This window comes from Sarcophilus harrisii, chromosome 2 (assembly GCF_902635505.1).
Source record: "Sarcophilus harrisii chromosome 2, mSarHar1.11, whole genome shotgun sequence".
NCBI classification, from domain to species: domain Eukaryota; kingdom Metazoa; phylum Chordata; class Mammalia; order Dasyuromorphia; family Dasyuridae; genus Sarcophilus; species Sarcophilus harrisii.
Window position 1 is genome coordinate 58,588,338 of NC_045427.1, and position 18,596 is coordinate 58,606,933.

The 18,596-nt window shown below is 40.7% G+C and overlaps 1 protein-coding gene across 1 annotated transcript; it reads right to left on the minus strand.

Annotated features, from left to right (window-relative positions):
- Positions 1 to 5,902: 5,902 nt before the first annotated feature.
- Positions 5,903 to 16,664, minus strand: CMTM2 (CKLF like MARVEL transmembrane domain containing 2). Its single transcript, XM_031950329.1, has 4 exons — positions 16,386 to 16,664; positions 12,732 to 12,893; positions 9,493 to 9,597; positions 5,903 to 6,577 (listed from the first exon to the last, which is right to left on the minus strand). Exons 1-4 carry the CDS (start codon positions 16,530 to 16,532, stop codon positions 6,440 to 6,442), a joined length of 552 nt encoding a protein of 183 aa, XP_031806189.1. The 5' UTR covers positions 16,533 to 16,664; the 3' UTR covers positions 5,903 to 6,439.
- Between the last annotated feature and the right edge of the window lie 1,932 nt (positions 16,665 to 18,596).

The window sequence follows — 18,596 nt, forward strand, 5'->3', positions numbered from 1 at the left end:
CTGGTCACCGGAGACTTCTTTAGTGAAATTAGGGTCCTTAGTTCCCCCACTTGAGTGCCAAATGTAACGACTGCGCCAGCACCCAGGATACCTTAGAATCAGCCAGAGTCAGGATAAGCAAAAGTCTGTCTTTATTCTTGGTCTTTAGGGGTAGAAATGAAGAGGATGGAGGCAGAATCTCCACAAGGGCCTTCTCCCTTATCTCCCTCTGAGAGTGTGTCCCTGGCTAGCTTTTCTCCACCCCCTAGTCTCTCCTACAATCCTCTATACACCAATCATTGAGCCAGCACAGGATAGTGGAAAGGACCATTTTCCAAGCATATGCCCATAGAGTATTGTCCAATCAATAGTTAGCCTCAAGTTCTCCGCAGTCCCTATCTCAGGGCATAGTTCCAGCCCTCTACATCTGTCCTTCTAGAGCCTATATTCTATTGGAGGGAATCATTTGTGAACAGAGAAATAAATGTAAAATATACAGAAAATAAGGTAATTTCTAAGTGTATAAGGTATAAGGTGTCTAAGGTAATTTCTGATGTGTATATGAGGAGAGAGGAGGACATTATCAATAGAGACAAATCAAGTGTAGCCCTTGTGTAGACATGTCAGTTAAGCTAGGACTTGAGAGAAATTAGGGTTTCTATAAGCAAAGGTGAGGAGGGAATGTGTTCAGATCTGGGGACCAGGCAGGTAGGCAGGATGTGGAATAGTTTTCAGAGGAACGACATATGGGTTGCTTAAATAATGACAGTCTGAACCATTTCCTGTGCCTGGGATGACAGTGAAAGGGTAAATTGCCCACAAGGTGAGCAACAAGCACATATTACATGCCTTCTAGGTGCCAGAAACCATGCTAAGCAATTTGTAGACATTTTATCATAACAAACTGTTGTGCTATATTTATCTCCATGGAAACTGAGGCAGATAGAGATTAAGTGACTTGTTCAGGATCATACAGCTAGGAAAAGTCTGAGGCTTTTCTTAGGTCTTTGTGATGACCGCGTATTTTAAAATCATCTGGAGTCAGGAATTCAGGTTAGGGGAAGATCGTCAATCTTTATTCTTAGCAGAGATGATGAAGAATCAGAGGTAGAAGGGGATCAGAGGTAAAAGAGAACTGAGTCAAGAAGCTAGCTAGACCAGAAGCTATGAGACCAGCAGCCACCAGAATAGAACCCAGCCAGCAATCTCTCCCAGCCTCTCTTCTTGCCCCTGTGCCTCCACCCACCAAAATTATCATTTCCTATACAACACATCAGGACTTGCACAGAGAGTGGGCAGGGACCATTCTTTATCCAATCATGTATATTAATAGAGTATAGTCCAATTACTATTTAGCCTCATGTGCTTGGGACCTCAGTGCATCAACTCAAGACTCAGCCCATTACAGGTCTTCCCAACTCCAGTCTAGTGATCTGTCCATGAGCCCCTTCTTCTCAGCCTCAGCTTTTCTGTTGCATACATAGCATAACCTCCTTAAAATCTTAAGGTTTCCCCATAGGTCACCAAAGAGGTTAGGAAATGCCTTGGATTAGAAAACTCCTAGTAGGAATAATTTATGTTTTAAAATTAGGAAACTCTACCTCCCCAAAATAACAAGTGACTTGCTTAGTATCTCTCCCAAAGTATATAAGACAGGATTTAACCCAGCTCCTCTGTCTGAGCATCTTGTGAATAACAGGAGTTGTGACCAGAGAGAGGAATGGGGCTCTAAAGCTATTTGTAGATGACAGTTTACATAAAACTTTTTTTTAGGGGGTAAGGAAATCAGGGTTAACAGCTAATACATGTCAAAGGTTTGAGGTTGGATTTGAACTCCTGAGCTGGCATTCTATCCACTGAGCCACCTACCTGCTCCTTATATTAGACATTTTGAGTAATGTTCCATTTCATTTTGCTTGTTGATTAATTCTTTTCATGTACTTGTAACTGGGTGAAAATCTTAACTTTAGATTTGTTTTTCTTTTTGATGGGGATGGAAATGGAAGGAAATTCCTGAATCACCATACCCACAGATCTTTGGAAAAGAATTGAATGGACACATGTGTGCTCAGTGTGCATGGCAGGAAGGGGGAGAGGGAAGGGAAGAGGAGGGAGGATGCCACATTTGGATTAAGGACCATGACAAAAAAAGCAGGGAAAAAGAAATGGGGGGGGGGGGAATAAATCTTCCCCACTTTGTGGCAAACAACAAAAAAGGTAGAAATACTATGTTGTGACTATATTCAGCCCCCATAGACAGAAGTCTCCATGGTTCTCTATATCACAAATCTTTTGGAATTGGCCTGAATCATCTCATTGCTGAAAAGAGTTTGGCAGTGTCTGTTGCTGGTCTGTTCAACAGCATTGCCCACAGCTGCCATTTCAGCCAATCAGGTTTACCTCCTGGTACAGGAATAGAGAAAAAGAAATAAACATTGATTCAGCATCTACTATGTGCCAGGAACTGTGCTAAACATTTTACAAATATCATTTCATTTAATCCTCATATTCATCTTAGGGATGTAGGTGGGTGCTATTATTACCTTTATTTTATAATTGAAGCTGAGGCAGACAGTGGTTAAGTGACTTGCTAATAAATGTTTGAGACCAGATTTGAACTCACAACTTCCTGAGTTCCAGACCCAGCTCTCTCTACTACATCACTTCACTGTAGCAAAGCTCAGGGGTATCTCATGGGAGCCTATAAGTTTTAATTCCAAAGTCAACTTCCAATTTTTCATATAGTGATCAAACAAGTCCAGCTCCAATGACAATCATTTCTCTCATCTCATCCCCACCTAAAGTCTCCCTCCAAACTTCAATATGGTAATCTGGAAATTTGAACCTCTGCACATCAATATATAAATCTCATATCTTTCCCTATCCTATTTCAACATGAATAAGGGAAGTAAATACTTCTATTTCAATATGTCATTTAACAGACATGATTAGGGTTTTAAAATATGTAGACAATATTGTCTACACCTAAGATCCTAAAACTTTAACATCCTGGACTTTTTGACAGTCTGGAGAAGCCATTCTCAGAGTCATGTTTTTAAGACATAGAATTACAAAGAAAACCTGATTTAAAAAACAAAAATTACAGGCAAGGAAACAGGCTTCAAGAGGATAGGTGACTTGGGCTTAGGGTCACTTAACTTGTAAGCATCTGAGGCTAGATTCAAAGCCTAGGCATTAAAATATTTAATATTTTTATTTTCCTCAGTTATATGAAAAACAATTCTTTTACATTTGTTTTTAAACTTTGAGTTTTCGATTCTCTCTCGTCCTCCTCACTCCCACCCTCCATTAAGACACCTGTGAATATACAAAAACATTATATAAAACATTTCTATAAAAGTCATGTTGTGAAAGAAAATATAGATTTTCCTCAAAAACCCCTCGAAAATAAAATTTTTAAAAGTATACTTCAATCTGTTTTCAGAGACAATCAGTTCTTTCCCTGGGTATGGATAATATGGATAAGCCCTTCAGAATAGTCATGGATCATTGCACTGCTGAGAACAGCAAATTCCCAGTTGACCATTCTATAAAATTGCTATTACTTTGTACACATTTCATTTTGCTTGAGTTCATGGAGGACTTTCCAGAAGAAGTTAAATATTCTTGATTCTAAGTCTTATAGACACTCAGTTGCCTGTTATTGTAATAAGGAATGTGGGGACATGGAAGAAGATAGAAAATGTGGCAGAGAGGAAGACCTTGGGAAGTCTCAAAATGTTCATAAATTTACTAGATTGTGAGCCCAAGAATTATATTTTGTTTACATCTCTCACACAGTAATTAGCATGGTGTTAATGCACTTTAGTTGAACTAGATAAATATTTGTAGAATTAATGAATGATGGTCAGTTATCAGAATATTTGGGAAATACTTCAAGTGAAGTGCCTGACTTACAACCTCAAAGTCTTTCGTTAGAACTTTGTCAATTAAATTGATTTTTTTTTTTTTTTTTTTGGCTAATGCAATTGGGGTAAGTGATTTGCCCAGGGTCACAGAGTTAGGAAGTAGTAAATGTCTGAGGTCAGATTTGAACTCAGGTCTTCCTGACTTCAGGGCTGGTGCTCTATCCACTATACCAATTAGCTGTCCTGATATAAGTTTTACTATTGTTATTTGGACATAGATCACAGTTTACTGAATGGTGACTTCTCAAAGAGTCAGATTTAAAATTTACCCTTGGTTCTGCCTGGATAACATTGCACTAGGTTAAATTCCTTTCCTTGAGTCTCAGTTTCCTTTTCTATAAAATGTGTGACATTGGACTAAATGATTTCTCGGAGTTTTTTTTTTTTTTTTTTTAAATAACATTTTAAGGGCAGTCTTAGGTTCTTTCTCTTTATGAATTTCCATGTTGTGTTAATAATATATCTTATGTTCTAATGTCTTTTTGTGGCTCTACATTTATTTGGTTGAATGTTTTTCCAGATTCTTTCTCTAATATTCTGTGCTTTACCATCCTATGTTCTAACATTTTATATCTTATAATCTAATATTCTGTATTTTAAGATCCATTTACACTTTACAATCTACTCTAAAAGATTCTATGTTTTAGAGAACATAGAATTCTCTGTCCATCATTCTATGTTTTACCATTCTGTGTGTGTTCTATGTCCTAACATTTTATGTAGTCCCAAAATCCTTTCAAATTCTACCATTCTATGTTCTGTATGTGGTCTACTATTCTAATTTTCTGCCATTTTGTGTTGTTCTAAAATTCCTTCTATTTCTATATTCTATGACCAAATATTCAGTGTTCTAAAGTTCCCCACCCCCCCCAGTTCTAACATTGTTTTAGATATTCTAACATACATTTTGGTAATAATTTTGAGTTCCAAATTTTCTTTCCCTTCTACCTCTTTTTCTCTAAAATGGTTGTATTAATTTGCATTTCTCTGATCAATGATTTATAGCATTTTAAAAAATGTATCTATAGACAGCTTTGATTTTTTAATCAGAAAACTGCCTGTACTTATCCTTTGACCATTTATCAACTGGGGAATGATTCATATTCTTATAAATTTGATTCAAATCTCTATATAGTTGAGAAATGAGGCCTTTATCAGAGACACTGGCTATAAAAATTTTTTCTCACATTTCTGCTTCCCTTCTAATCTTGGCTGCATTGACTTGATGCAAAACCTTTTAAATTTAACAATTCAAAATTATCCATTTTACATTTTGTAATGCTCTCTTGTTTCATCTTAAATTCCTCCCTTTACCATTGATCTGACAGGTAAACTATTCCTTGCTCTCCTCATTTTCTTATTCACCCTTTGTGTGTAAATCATGTACTCATTTTGGTCTTATCTTGGTATAACTTCATCTTAGAAAAAAAAAAATTGAACAAGCCATCAATAAACTCGTCAGAAAAAATTTCCAGGATCAGCTAGGTTCACAAATGAACTCCAAACATTTAAAGAACAATTCCAATACTATAGAAACTATTTGAAAAAATAGGTGAATGAGTCCTTCCAAATTACTTTTGGGCCACAAATATGGTGTTACCTAAACCAGGAAGAACTAAAACAGCAAAAATAAACCATGTTCCCCAAATAATGCAAAAAAATTTAAATACTAGCTGTAGATTCCATATGAAGTTATATATTCTATTTCTTCTATTAATCTGAACAAGTTATATTTTTGTAAATATTTGTCAATTTTGCTTAGATTCAGATATATTGGCATGTAATTAGGGACAATTTCCTAATGATAGTTTCTTTGTAAATTCACCCTTTTCATCTGATACTTCTGATACTTTGGTCTTTTTAAAAAATCAAATTAACCAATGGTTTATCTATCTTAATGGTTTGTGTTCTATATTCTAAGATCCCTTCCAAGGTCTGACAATTAAGGTTAATAAATGAGTACAAAATATGTCCTATAAGAAACCAAAAGATTCTTCCAGCTGAATTTTTTTATTTGATATTTCAGTTCTTCAAGGATCTGATCCCTTGAGTTTAGGCCTCCCATCCCCTAATACAGGTCACAATTTTTGACTCGGCAAATGTTCCAGTGAATTACTGTGAACCAAATTTCTGTTATCCTGAAGCTATCATAGTGTTACGTACTTCTGAACAGCAGGTCTTGTGTCTTGATGACAGATGTGGTATTACCAGGCCCAAATTCAAGACTGCCTCAATCTGGTAGAGCCTGCAGGCAGGTAGACAAGAATCATTTATAAAGCACTTAAAATGAATTCTGCTGTTTTGGCCTCAGAGAACCCAGGACTATTCCTGTCTATGCCAAGGTGAGGTATTAGAAGAGAACTGTATTTGGTAAGGCTAAAATTGGTATTCCTCTGGGAAAGACTTTTATACATTCTTTATTTTTTGGGAAAGCGCTTTGCCATGAAAATGTCAAAATGGGAATTTTAGTGGAAAAGAAAATCATCCTAGTAAAAAGAAAAATGATACATATTTGTGCTTTTTATGAGATTTTAAGTGTCCAGAGACTTCGATCTGGTTGCAGAGTCACTTTTGTACTTTATTCCAGTTTTTGTCCTCCAATCCAAAAAATGCCGGCCTTGTAAAATAACATCTAGTATAGACAAGAAGGCAACAGAAAGTATGAGTCCCTGCAAAGAAAAGTACTGCCGTTATTTTAGTCATTCACAGTGGTACCAACATATTTCCCCTCCCATTTCTTGACATTTAGAAGCATCCATGTCTATTAGCCCCCCAAAACTGATATAACCCTATAAGTATTTTTTGGTAAGGCAATGGGGGGAAGTGTCTGAAAGGGGATAGCTTGTGTTATAAGTTTTTTGAAATTGTAGTTGGTCGTTTTGTTGATCATAGTTATATCTTCCACAGTTTTTTTTTTTTTTTTACAATATCATTGTTATATGTAAATTATTTGATTCTGCTATGGTTATGCTACATTTTCTTCTGATCTTTTTTCTTCTTGTCTTTTAAACTTTGTTTTAAAACTTCTTGCCTTCTCGGGAACTCATTATCTTATGTCTTTTCTAATTTTCAGGGAGTTTCTTGCTTGGAAGAAGTTTTATACCTATTATGCCAAGTTCTTAAGTCTGTTTCCAATTCTTTCTTCCATAACTCTCATTTCCTTTCCTACTTTTTCTTCTAAAACCCTCATTTTATTTATAAAAACACTTAAAATTCTTTTTAAATTAGAAAAAATATGTAATCACATCTAGGAACTCTAGTTGAACTTGTAGCCAATCTGTGTTTTACTTTGAAGCTTTTCTTTTTTCACTTTTTGTTTTTGAAGCATTTTTTGGGTAGGTTTTGGGAGTAAGTTTTTGTTTTTTGTTTTGCTTTTTATGATGGGATTATTTTTCAGTTTTCTAATTCTTCTAGTACATTTCCTAACTTAGTACTTTATATTAGGGCCAGTCAATGCTCCCTTCCAGAGGTAATGTCTGGGCCAAGCTTGTGTCCCTGAGAGTCTTGCTGCTTTCTCTTTTCCTGAATTGAGTGTTGTGTTATTTCAGAAATTCAGAATGTCCTTGCAGGCCCTGTAAGCTTTCAGTGCTCCTGAATGGCCTTAGTTTCAGCTCTGAGAGTTATTGACCTGGAATTGAGTCTGTGGGCCTACTCCATTTGGTGTTTTAGTAAGATTGTTGCTGGACTCAAAACACTTTTAGATATCCAGGAAGCTCTGCTGATTCAAAGGAACAGAACTGCAGACTTCTCTTTGGTCTGGGATTTCTGCTCTGATTATTCCAATACAGACTTTGGAGTAAAGAAGAGACTGGAAATGAGATGCTACTCTACTCCTGGGGTCCCAGCCATGCAGCTGCTGCTTGCTTCCAAGCTTGTTCCTTGATCAGTACATGATCTAGGGTACTGGTGACTGGCTCACTTCTCACCCTGGGGTGCTACTCTGTAGGTACAAGTCCCCTCTTCATTTTGAATCTGGGACTTAGACTTCACAGTAAGTGACAGAGCTGCCAGTTGGCATCTGTTTTTTCCTGGATGCTGTACGAGGTCAAGCCTCTTGTGCTTCCTAAGCTTCCTAAGGCTTTGCAGCAGGGCCCCTCCTTGTTCTTGAATAGACCTTTGTCCCCAATGTCTATAGACCCCTCTGTCTCCCTTTATTAATCTGGCTTAGAAAAATGATTTGCTGTAATTTTCTCTTCTTGGATTTCTGATCAGAATATGATCTGCTGCATTTTATCTGTGTGGAGCAGTTCTGGGGTAGAGTTTGGCTGATACTATTCTACCATCTTGGTTCTACCCTACACTAAATCCCCTATAGCTAGCTATATTAATAATTTTTTCTCCTTATATAATGAAAGTGTATTTAAGTTACCCTATAAAATATGAGTAATCATTTATAGATTGGATCTCAAAGAAAAGAGCTCTCTTCTTTGAAGGTCTTTTATTCCCATTTGAGACAATGATGGAAGAATGTACCCTGGATACTTCCAGAACTCCTTAGGAAGACTTGGGACCATATTATCTACTTTTCTATGGGCTGAGGTAGTTTTATGACTTCCTATTTTATTTTGCTTTTGCCCTAAAAACCATTTGAGATTTATTCCTGAGCTTCCAATAATAATTTTACCAATTAGAGTCTACCAAAGTCTGATTCTTTTTGTACAGCAAAATAACTGTATGGATATGTATACATATATTGTATTTAACATATACTTTAACATATATAACATGTATTGGTCAACCTGCCATCTGGGGGAGGGAGTGGAGGGAAGGAGGGGAAAAATTGTAACAAAAGGTTTTGCAATTGTCAATGCTAAAAAATTACCCATGCATATATCTTGTAAATAAAAAGCTATATAAAAAAATAATTAAAAAACAACAAACAACAACAAAAAACAAAAAACAAATTAGAGTATCTAGACCCAAATGGTCCCACGTTGCTTAGGATCATAGATAAGACAGCTATATTCCCTAGGTAGCCAACCAATAGTAAATTGGCAAACATTCTAATTCTATATTCTTATCTCAGCCAATCAATTATTCCAGCCAAAGATCCCAAAGGGTAGGCTAGCATCAGAAACAATAGATAACACTTTGCTCCCCACCAATTAGGATCCTAGAGCCCTCACGAAGAAGGGCACATATCAGACATGAGGCTTTTCCTTCTAAAAAAGGAAGCTAGGAAGCCATTTTTGGAGCTGCCATCCTACCACTCCTGAAGGTCCATAGCATTATACCTGTCTTTAGCTAGTTATTAATACAATTCTTTAACAAATCTCTTTGGGACCTATTTACCATGTGCATCAGTTTCTTTCTTTTGTCCCCTCTCTAGCAAGAATGCAGAGTTAACACCTAAACTCACTTGGAGAAGCCAATTATCAGGTCTGAAATGGGCAGGAGAAACTGGTACAGTTTACTTATTTTAAAACTTATTCACATGGCTGAAATGAGTGGCACTAATTTAACATCACACTGCCCATTCAAAAAATAGCTACTTCTCCTACAACAGGACAGAATGTAGACATTTTCCCATAGGACTGAAATACAAATTTAATGTAGAAATGAAGCTTAAAAATAATTTACTTACAACTACTTGCCAGTATAATTTCTCCAAGGTGGCTGGTGGGTAAATTATTGAATAGAAACCAACATATGCAAGGTATATAAATGCAAAAAAGTCATTGAGCATGTCCTAAAAAAGCAGAATAGAAAAATAATCAACACTGAATGCTGACGGAGTATCATAAAAATACTATGGTTGACTAAGGATTGATTGCAATGCAACTCAATAACTATGTGTTGGGCACCAAGCTACACACTGAGCATACAAAGGCAAAATTAAAACTATGGGTTTCTCTTAAGGGTTTGTCCTGGTCCCTCTTTTCTTCTCCACCATACTTCCTAATTTGGTATTATCAACTTCTGTGAATTAATTCTCATGGTAAGTCCATAGTAAATGTTCTTCCAACTGAATGATGATTCGACATCTTGAACTTGATAGGCTCAAAATTGAACTTATCTTTCCCCAAACTACATTTCTCTTTCCAGTTTCCCTATTTGCCTTTGAGGCCATTATCTTCCAATCACTCAGGCTCCTAGTCTTGAGGTCATCCTTGATTGCTCTTTTATAATCACTTCACATTTTTAGTCAGTTTTGAGGCTTGTTTCTACCTTGACAGACATCTCTCTTGTACATCCCATTCTCTCCACTCATTCAGCCATCACTGCTGTAGCCTTTCATCATCTCATATCTGGGCTCTCTACTCCAGTCTATCCTCTGCTCATCTTCGGATATATTTTTTCCTAAAGTGCAGATCTGATTTTCTCATCTCTCTAACTCAATAATAACTAGTTGCTTTATATTACCTCCAAGATCACATATAAAAAGTTTGGTGTGAATTTAAAAACTCTTCACAATCTGACTCCTTCCTTTTTCTCTTTACAATTCATTCCCCTCCAATTACTGTCTGATCTAGATACACTGGTCTGTTTTTAGTTCCTTGAACATGACTGTCCATGTCCCAACTCATTCTTGGAATATTCTCCCTCCTCACCTCTACCTTCTGATTTTCTTCAATATAGCTCAAATGTCACCTTCTGTAGGAGATCGCCTCTCCACCCAGAGCTTTTCATTGGATATTACCTCTAATTTATCTTCATGAAAACTTTTGTTTTCTTAATCAAATCCATTTTCCCCCCAAAAGCAAAGTTGTTGTTTTTTAGTAATCATAACTTACTTTACAAAATGCTTTTCTCACAATATTCCTATTAAGTAGATAGATAATACAAGGATTATTATCCCACTTTTAATGATCAGGTAACTTTCTACTGAATTATAGAAATCACTTAATTGAACCTCCAATTTGACAAATAAACAGAGGCACGCATGGATTAAGGGGCTTGTCCATATCACTAGTTGTTAGTAGAGTCAGTAATTACACATATAGTCTATTAAATCAAAGTCAGTGATTCTTCCATTATACAAGTCATTCAATCAGTAAGCATTGATTAAAGTACCTACTAAGTTTCAAGCATTGTGATGAATAGATTCCATCAAAATTAAGGAAGATCTAGAAAGTTGTCCTGTGAGATTTGAGCTGGGATCTAAAGGAAAACAAGCAGAGATGAGGAGGGACACAACCAGGGAAAATGCCCAGAGTTGGGAGATGAAATGTTTTGTTCTGCGAATGTGTGTGTGTGTGTGTGTGTGTGTGTGTGTGAGAGAGAGAGAGAGAGAGAGACAGACAGACAGACAGACAACGACAGAAAGACACAGAGATGGATGTTGTCAGATCTGTTTTAAGATAATATGACAACTGAATCAAGGATGTGATGGGGGAAAGATATTTGAGGTAGCAGACTATTGCAGTAGTCCAGGTGTGAAATGACGTGGGCCTATACCAGGGTGGGAGCAAAGTAAGAGGAGAGAAGGAAAGCTACAAAGGTAGAATGGCCAATCCTTGGCCAAAGCTTGGATATGGGGGATAGAGATAGTGAAGAGTCAAGGATGACAGATTTTAAACTGGGAGGATGGTGGTGCCTTCAATAGTAACAAAGAAGTTTAGAATAGGGGAACATAGGGAGCAAAATTAAAACCCTTATGGCTTCCCATTTGCACAGAGTTCCATGGCTAATTAGGTGTAAAACTGGAACAATAGAACAGATGGAGAATTGAGCTGAAAGGAAGAGTGAATAGTTTTAGCTGACTCTGCTGCTTACCTCTAGAGTAAAGTTGGTAAAATCCCTTCTTTTGAGGCAAGTAGATAACACCACATAGTATTGGACTTGGAAATAGGAAGACTTGAGTTCAAATACTGCCTTAGGCACTTATTAGCCATGTGAAACTAGGCAAGTCACTCAATTTCTTTTGAAATAATATTTGTAAAGTGTGTTGCAAACCCTGAGACTTGATATTATCATTATTATTAGTTTTGTTTCCTGTAAAGGGAGGTTAGATTTAGTCCCTTCCAGATATAAACCTATGATTTCATGATCCATCAGTCTATGGCTTTTTCCTCTGGGATTTTTCCATTTGGCATAAATATTAAAACATGGAATCAAAATAGTAAATGACCAGGGGGCAAAAGAATAGAGGTGTATAGTGGGCACAAATAGGTAAAGCATATAGAGTTCAACTCTAATAGAGAAAAGAGAGCCAAGGAAATTGGACAGCAAACCCAATATAGATCATAGAACAGTAGAGGATCTAATTCAATCTATGGCATAGTGGTAAGACTATCACATTTGGAATCTTGGCTTTTAATCCCATTTTGCTATTTAACTACCTGTTTGACTGTTGGCAACTCACTGACCCAGAAAACTGGGACTAGTTTCCTCATCTGTTAAATGAGAGCATTTGACTAGATCCCAACTTAAGATGCGGGTCTTGACTCCATATGGAGTCTCACAACTGAATGTGGAAGTCATGAAATTATAATTTGTTATCAGTAAATGTTTGATTTATATATCTATTTTATATACTTAAATACTCAGGAGTTACATAAAAATTTATCAGGTGAAAAGGGATCCCAGAACTAAATCAGGTGTTCTTAACATGACTCTTACTTTTTTAAAAACACCATTTTGAGAACTATTGTTCAATATAATTAAGAACTTTATTTTGTGCATTTAAAAATATTATTCTTAAAAGGAATCTGTAGTCCAAACTGCCAAAGGGGCCCAGGACACCAAAAAGATGAAGTACCATCCCCTATGTTCTATTACCCTCTGAATTCAATTCAGTGAACATTTTCCCAAAGTTTACATGTCTGTTATGTATATGTATCCACAAAGACTTAAATTGAAATTACAAAAATAAACACTTACAAAAATGGGCCAGATCAGCTTTGTTAAATATCTTGGGAATGCCAGGACATTAGCAAAAATGAAGAAAAAAAAGAGGAAGGACTCTATCATTAAGACCACTGGAACGAACACATTGGCTGTTTGGGTTTCTTTCATCAAGATAAATGACACTATCAATAATATCTGAAATATAAAATAATAGAGCATCATTTAGTTACCAATTTGTCAAGATTTTATCCAGTCATCAAAAAATATGGAATATGGTGGACAATAGAGTCCTAATCTAAATTGGAGTGACATTTACTTCAATATTCCAAGCAATTGTAATTTCATTCCTCTGGCCCCTCCCTTCTCTGACACAACCTCAACACATCTTTTTCCATAGTTGGAATGTTTCTTCCCCTCTCCTCCTCATCATCCAGGAACTAACAAAGCAGTGATTATCTTCACAATTAACTAGGCTGGTCCTCAAAGGTCTGTCACTTGGTGGATTCTTTTAGAACTTGCACTTCCTTTGGCACCCCTTGGAATCCTAACTCCATAAGGAAATTTTGGAGTAGAATTCTGGGATCCTAACTCCATAAGGAAATTTTGGAGTAGAATTTTAATCAAGATCAATTTTGATTCAATTCAACAACAAAAAGCTATTAGGAATAAAGTGCACATCTTATATATTTTAAAAAAATCAGTTGCTCAAGAAAAAAAGAGAGGCTTGCCAGATAAATTGTCAGAAAAAAAGCTAAGATTTTTAATAGACTGCAAGCTTAAAATGAGCCTACAGAGTGACATCCAGTTTAATCCAATAAATGTTTATTATTCACTTATGATCTGCAGAGCTTGATGCTGGTGGCTAAGGATACAAAGATGGAAAAAAGATAGGTTTTGCTCTCAAGGAGTTTACATTCTTCTGGGGGATACAGTGTGGGTAAATAAATGCAAAATAATTTCTGGAGGAAGAGAGTACTTAATTTGGAGAGCTAGGGAAGGGCTTGTAAAGCTTGTAAGGTAGGATATGGCATCTTAGTGAACTCTTGAAGAAATGAAGAGATTCTAAGAGGTGTAAGTGAGGCAAGAATGCATTTCAGACATAGGGGATAGCCTGGGGCAGCTGACCAATTGAGTACAGGGAACAATTAGTGCACTAGAAAATAAGATACAGGAAGGGAGGAGAATCAAAATCTGTCTAGCTAGATTAGTGAGAACGACATTATGGAACTTTCAGTGATAGATTGGGTGGCTTGGATATTGTGTTTTATCGTAGTGTCTCCTGGATTTCTCTGGGCATGCCCATTTCTAACATGGAGCTGCCCTTGCAGGGCCTTTTTGACGGGTCTGTTTTACTTAATTTGGAGTTCATGAGGTTGTCACGAGGTTGACACGAGGTTAACACTGAAGATGTTCCAACATGGGATTTACTTGTTCAAGACTTTGTCTTAATCCCATAAATAAGCATTTAATGCAGGAAGGACTTGAGTTCAAATCCAAGCTCAGACACTTATTAGCTGTGTGATCCTGAGTAAGTCACTAAACCCTGATTGCTTCCCTCCTCTCCCTGCCCTCCCTCACCAAATAAATGGAGTATCTTATGCTAGGAACATCGAGGAGGCTAGTGTCACTGGATCACAGAGTAAGAGTCTATGTATGGTGTAAGGAAATTGGAAAAGGGGGGAGAGGGAGAAGAGAGGGTTATTAAGGGCTCTGAAAGCCAAACAGAGAATTTAGATTTGACCCTGAAGGACATAAGGAGTTACTGGTGTTTACTGAAGGGGGACGAGGAGGTAGATGACATCCTCGGACCATTTTGACAACTCTAGGGGAGGATGGTTGAAGTGGGAAGCAGGCAAGCCCATCAGCAGGTTGTTGCAATAGCCACAAAAGGAATCATGGGGGAGTGACACTAGGAGTCTAGGTGACTTGAGTTGTATGAGGGAAGGGAAAGGGACACCCATCCAAGATGGTGAGGCGGTCTTTACAAAGCTGATTGGATACTGCAGGAAGGAATCAAGGATGACTCCCAGGTGTTGCACCCAGATGACCATGTATGGAATAGAAAGAGATAAGGTGAAGAACTTAGAGGGATGTATGAATTCTTTTTCTGTATTTTATTTTTATTATTTCTGTGTTTACCCTATGACCTGTATAATATGTGCAGGCTCATATCTACTTGAGCCTTGGCCAGCTAGAAACATGTTTACTTAACCTGAGCTGATGACATTTATTGGTATTTGCCATTTATCGATATTTACTCTATTAGCTGGACCACTGTCTGCTTGATTAAGCCTGACTTTCTGTTTCCCCGAAATCAGGAGATTTCGGGGAAACAGAAACCTTCCATTCCAATCTCCCCAAATAGCAACAACCAATTAGATGCCTCCCCCTCCCCTTCTCAATGCTCTTTTACTTGTGATGTAATTTCTTGTATAAAAGCTATGTATCTTTACTACTTCTTTAGCCCTCCTACCGCGAGCTTTCTCTTTCTTATCTTGCGATGGGACGGCTCATCCTCCAGAGGTTTTCAATAAATAACTTTTCTGCCTTCTACTGAGTGATCTCTGAGTAGTCATTTTGGGTAAGGGTCTTCTACATCCCTCACAACCAGAACCGTGGTAGTACTTTCAGTAGAAAAAGATGTTTGTGGAGAGATTTGTCTTGGGAGTAAAGGGAGGGGAGAAGCTAATGCTATTTGGGGCATTAGGATGAGGGATCCTCATGTTCTCTTGCATAGCCAGGCCACATCTGGAGGCCGACATCCTGTTTTGGAGCCACAACTGTTATGAGTAGGACAGATTATTTGCATTTCTCTCAGCTGGGGCCCATGTCTGAGAGAGTGGAAAGAGCCAGGTCCCTAAATGATTCTCCCAGGGGATGATCTGGAGCTGGAGCCGTCTCTTCTGGCTCCTGCACAGGATCTGTCACCCCCACCGCAGCTTCTCTTTTCCCATCCGGCTGCAGACACTCCCAAGGCGGTGATGCCCAGGCTGTGGTCCCAACCACAGACTCCTCAGGTTGAGCGGCCCCGCCTCCAGACCTATCTATAGAGTCCCTAGGCTGAGAAGCCCCGCCCCAAGACCAGAGTCCCTCCCTCCCCCACTCCCCGCCTCTACACACCCTCCCAAATTGATCGGCTCCGCCTCCAGGCCAGAGGTCCCTCCTTCGCACCTATCCACAGACTCCCAAGGTTGCGAGGCCCCGCCCCCAGTCCTATCCGTACCTTCCCAGACTGATCGGCTCCGCCTCCAGGGCAGAGGCCCCTCCCTCGCACCTATCCACAGACAGCTGCTAAGGTTGCGAGGCCCCGCCTCCATACCTATCTACAGAGTCCCCGGAGTCCCCGCCCCCAGTCCTATCCGTAGCTTCCCAGATTGATAGGCTCCGCCTCCAGAGCAGAGGCCCCTCCCTCACACCTATCCACAGACTGCCAAGGTTGCGAGGCCCCGCCCCCAGTCCTATCCGTACCTTCCCAGATTGATCGGCTCCGCCTCCAGGGCAGAGGCCCCTCCCTCACACCTATCCACAGACTGCCAAGGTTGCGAGGCCCCGCCCCCAGGCCTGTCCACAGAGTCCCCGGATTTGGAGGGCCTGCCTCCCCGTCTCCTGAGGCCTCTGGCTTGACTCCCTCAGGCCGGGGTTCCCAGCCCCTCGGCCCCTGGCCCCCAGCTCTGGGCCGGGTCTCACCACAGACAGCACTTTTAAATCCCCGGAACCGGTTTTGATGAAGTAGTTGTAGGAGCTTTGCTTGCATTCCCATCTGTATTTGGCGAAGCCCACTTTATGCGTTGGAGCCGAAGGAGGCTCCGAGGCGTTTATCTCCGGGGTCGACATTACGAGCGGCGGGCGGGGCCGGACTCCGGGCCGCTAGCGGCCCCGTCCCAAGACGCCTTCTTTGCGGAGTCGGGCCCCCAACGGCCTGCTGCCCCCGCGCCATTCCGTTCTGTGGTCGCGGGGCGCGTCTCCGTGGAAACGCTTGCTGCCCGGCATCCCCTGCGCGCCCCCTGCCCTGGGCCTCCCGCGCGCCTCCGTTCAAGGCTCCCCCCACCCGGCCTCGGACCTCCGAGCGCCTCAGCAACCCCTCCCCCTCACGGGAACCCTGGTGCGCCTCTGGGCAACGTTCCCGTCCAACCTTGAGACCCCCATGCTCCTCCATTCAAAGTCCCCCCAACCCTGAGATGTGCCTCCGTGCAATGCATTCCCTAACCCTGGGGCGTCAGTGCGCCTTTGTGCAATGTTACCCCTCCCCCAACCCCCCACCGTGCTCCTCGGTGCAGACCCCCCCCCCCCCCCCCCCCGCCCCCGGGGGGGCCCTTGTGTTTCTCCGTGAAAGCTACCCGGGGTCCCTTCTGGGGCCCTTCATTCCCACAGCCCGCCCCGGCCTCGGGGCCTCACCACTCGGAGCCTGGGACTTGGAAGGGGTCCCTTCCTGTGGCCAGCCCTGGAACCCTGGGCTCTGCCCCAGGCATGCCGCCTGACCTTGGGGCTGTCACCGCCTCCTCTCCCCCAGACTTCTTGACTGCCGTCCTCCCTTGTGCCTCTTGGAACCCTTCCTTGGAGCCCCAAGCCTCCCCTGCTTCCCAGGGCGCAGGGACCGCCCCCCAGCTGTTGGGGTCCCTCCTTTGCGAGGCGACACCAGCCCCTCTGCCCTTACTAGCTTTGCCATCCTGGGCGAGTCACCGTTCCTCCGCAGTGAAACAGAAGTAGCCCGGCACCTCCCTCACACGGTTGTGAAAAACAAGTAACATTTGTAAACTTGGAAAAGTTGAAGGCGCTTTATAACTGCTGTCATCACACGGGTTTCCCTGACTGCGTATGTGGTCTAGGCGGCTCCCCCCATAGCTCCAGCGGCAGGGGATAGAGTCAGACCTAGAGTCAGGAACCCAGAGGGCAAATCCTGCCGCACACTGGCTGTGTGCCCCCGGACGCTTAACCCTGCTTGCCTCCGTTTTCTCATCTGTCAGATGCGCCGGAGGAGGAAATGGAAAACCGCTCCAATCTTCGCCAAGAAAACCCCCAGACGGGATCATGAGGAGTGGGACTGAGCGGGTCCATGCCCTTAATGGAAGCAGCAGTTTCACTTTTGTGTTTCCCCAGGATCTAGTGCAAGGCTTGACACAAGCTTATTTAGTATTTGATTGATCTGTGAAATGGGGGTGGGGGGAGGAGGAGACACCAAACTGCCTCGTGTTTCTTCAAAGGGACTGAAATGAATCCCTTTCAGCTCCTAGTCCTGTGGGCTTCATCCTCCTGTTTTGGGTCTACTACCCACCCCATCCCCAAGCAGTGCTGCCTCATGTGGGGGGAGACAGAGATGCAGAACCCCCCAGAATAGTCTCACTCATACTACATACCCTTTTTCAAATGCTTTACAAAATGCCTTTTGCTCTTGTTTGCTCATCTTAACTTCCTTAACGGGGTGTGAGCAGAGGAATAAGTCTCAGCCACCACAAATGGCCAGGAGGCAGCAGCTTTGCATTACCCTCAGTACCCGTGGCCCTTTTCTCTGATGCTTTTTTGGTGCCTGCATAGGCTTTTCAGTGGCAAGTTCCCTCATTCTTAGCTGCTTTATCTAGGAGGAGCTAAGTCAGGAGGATATTTGTTTCCCTTGGAGTTTTTAGTTCATTGTTGATCTGCCTGCTTTTCTCAGGTTCATTCTTCACTCAGCTTGTTTTTTAAAATTTTTTTCTACTAGCAGCCTCTCTTCAAGCTGATGTCCAGCTATATCTTTTTAAACATGCGCAATTCCTTTCTATATTTCCACAAATATCACAGTGCACAAGAAAAATCAGCTCAAAAAGAAAAAAAAAATAAGAAAACCAAGTGCAAACAATAACAAAATGAGTGAAAATACCATATTGTGATCCACCCCTCAGTCCCCACAGTTCTCTCTCTGGG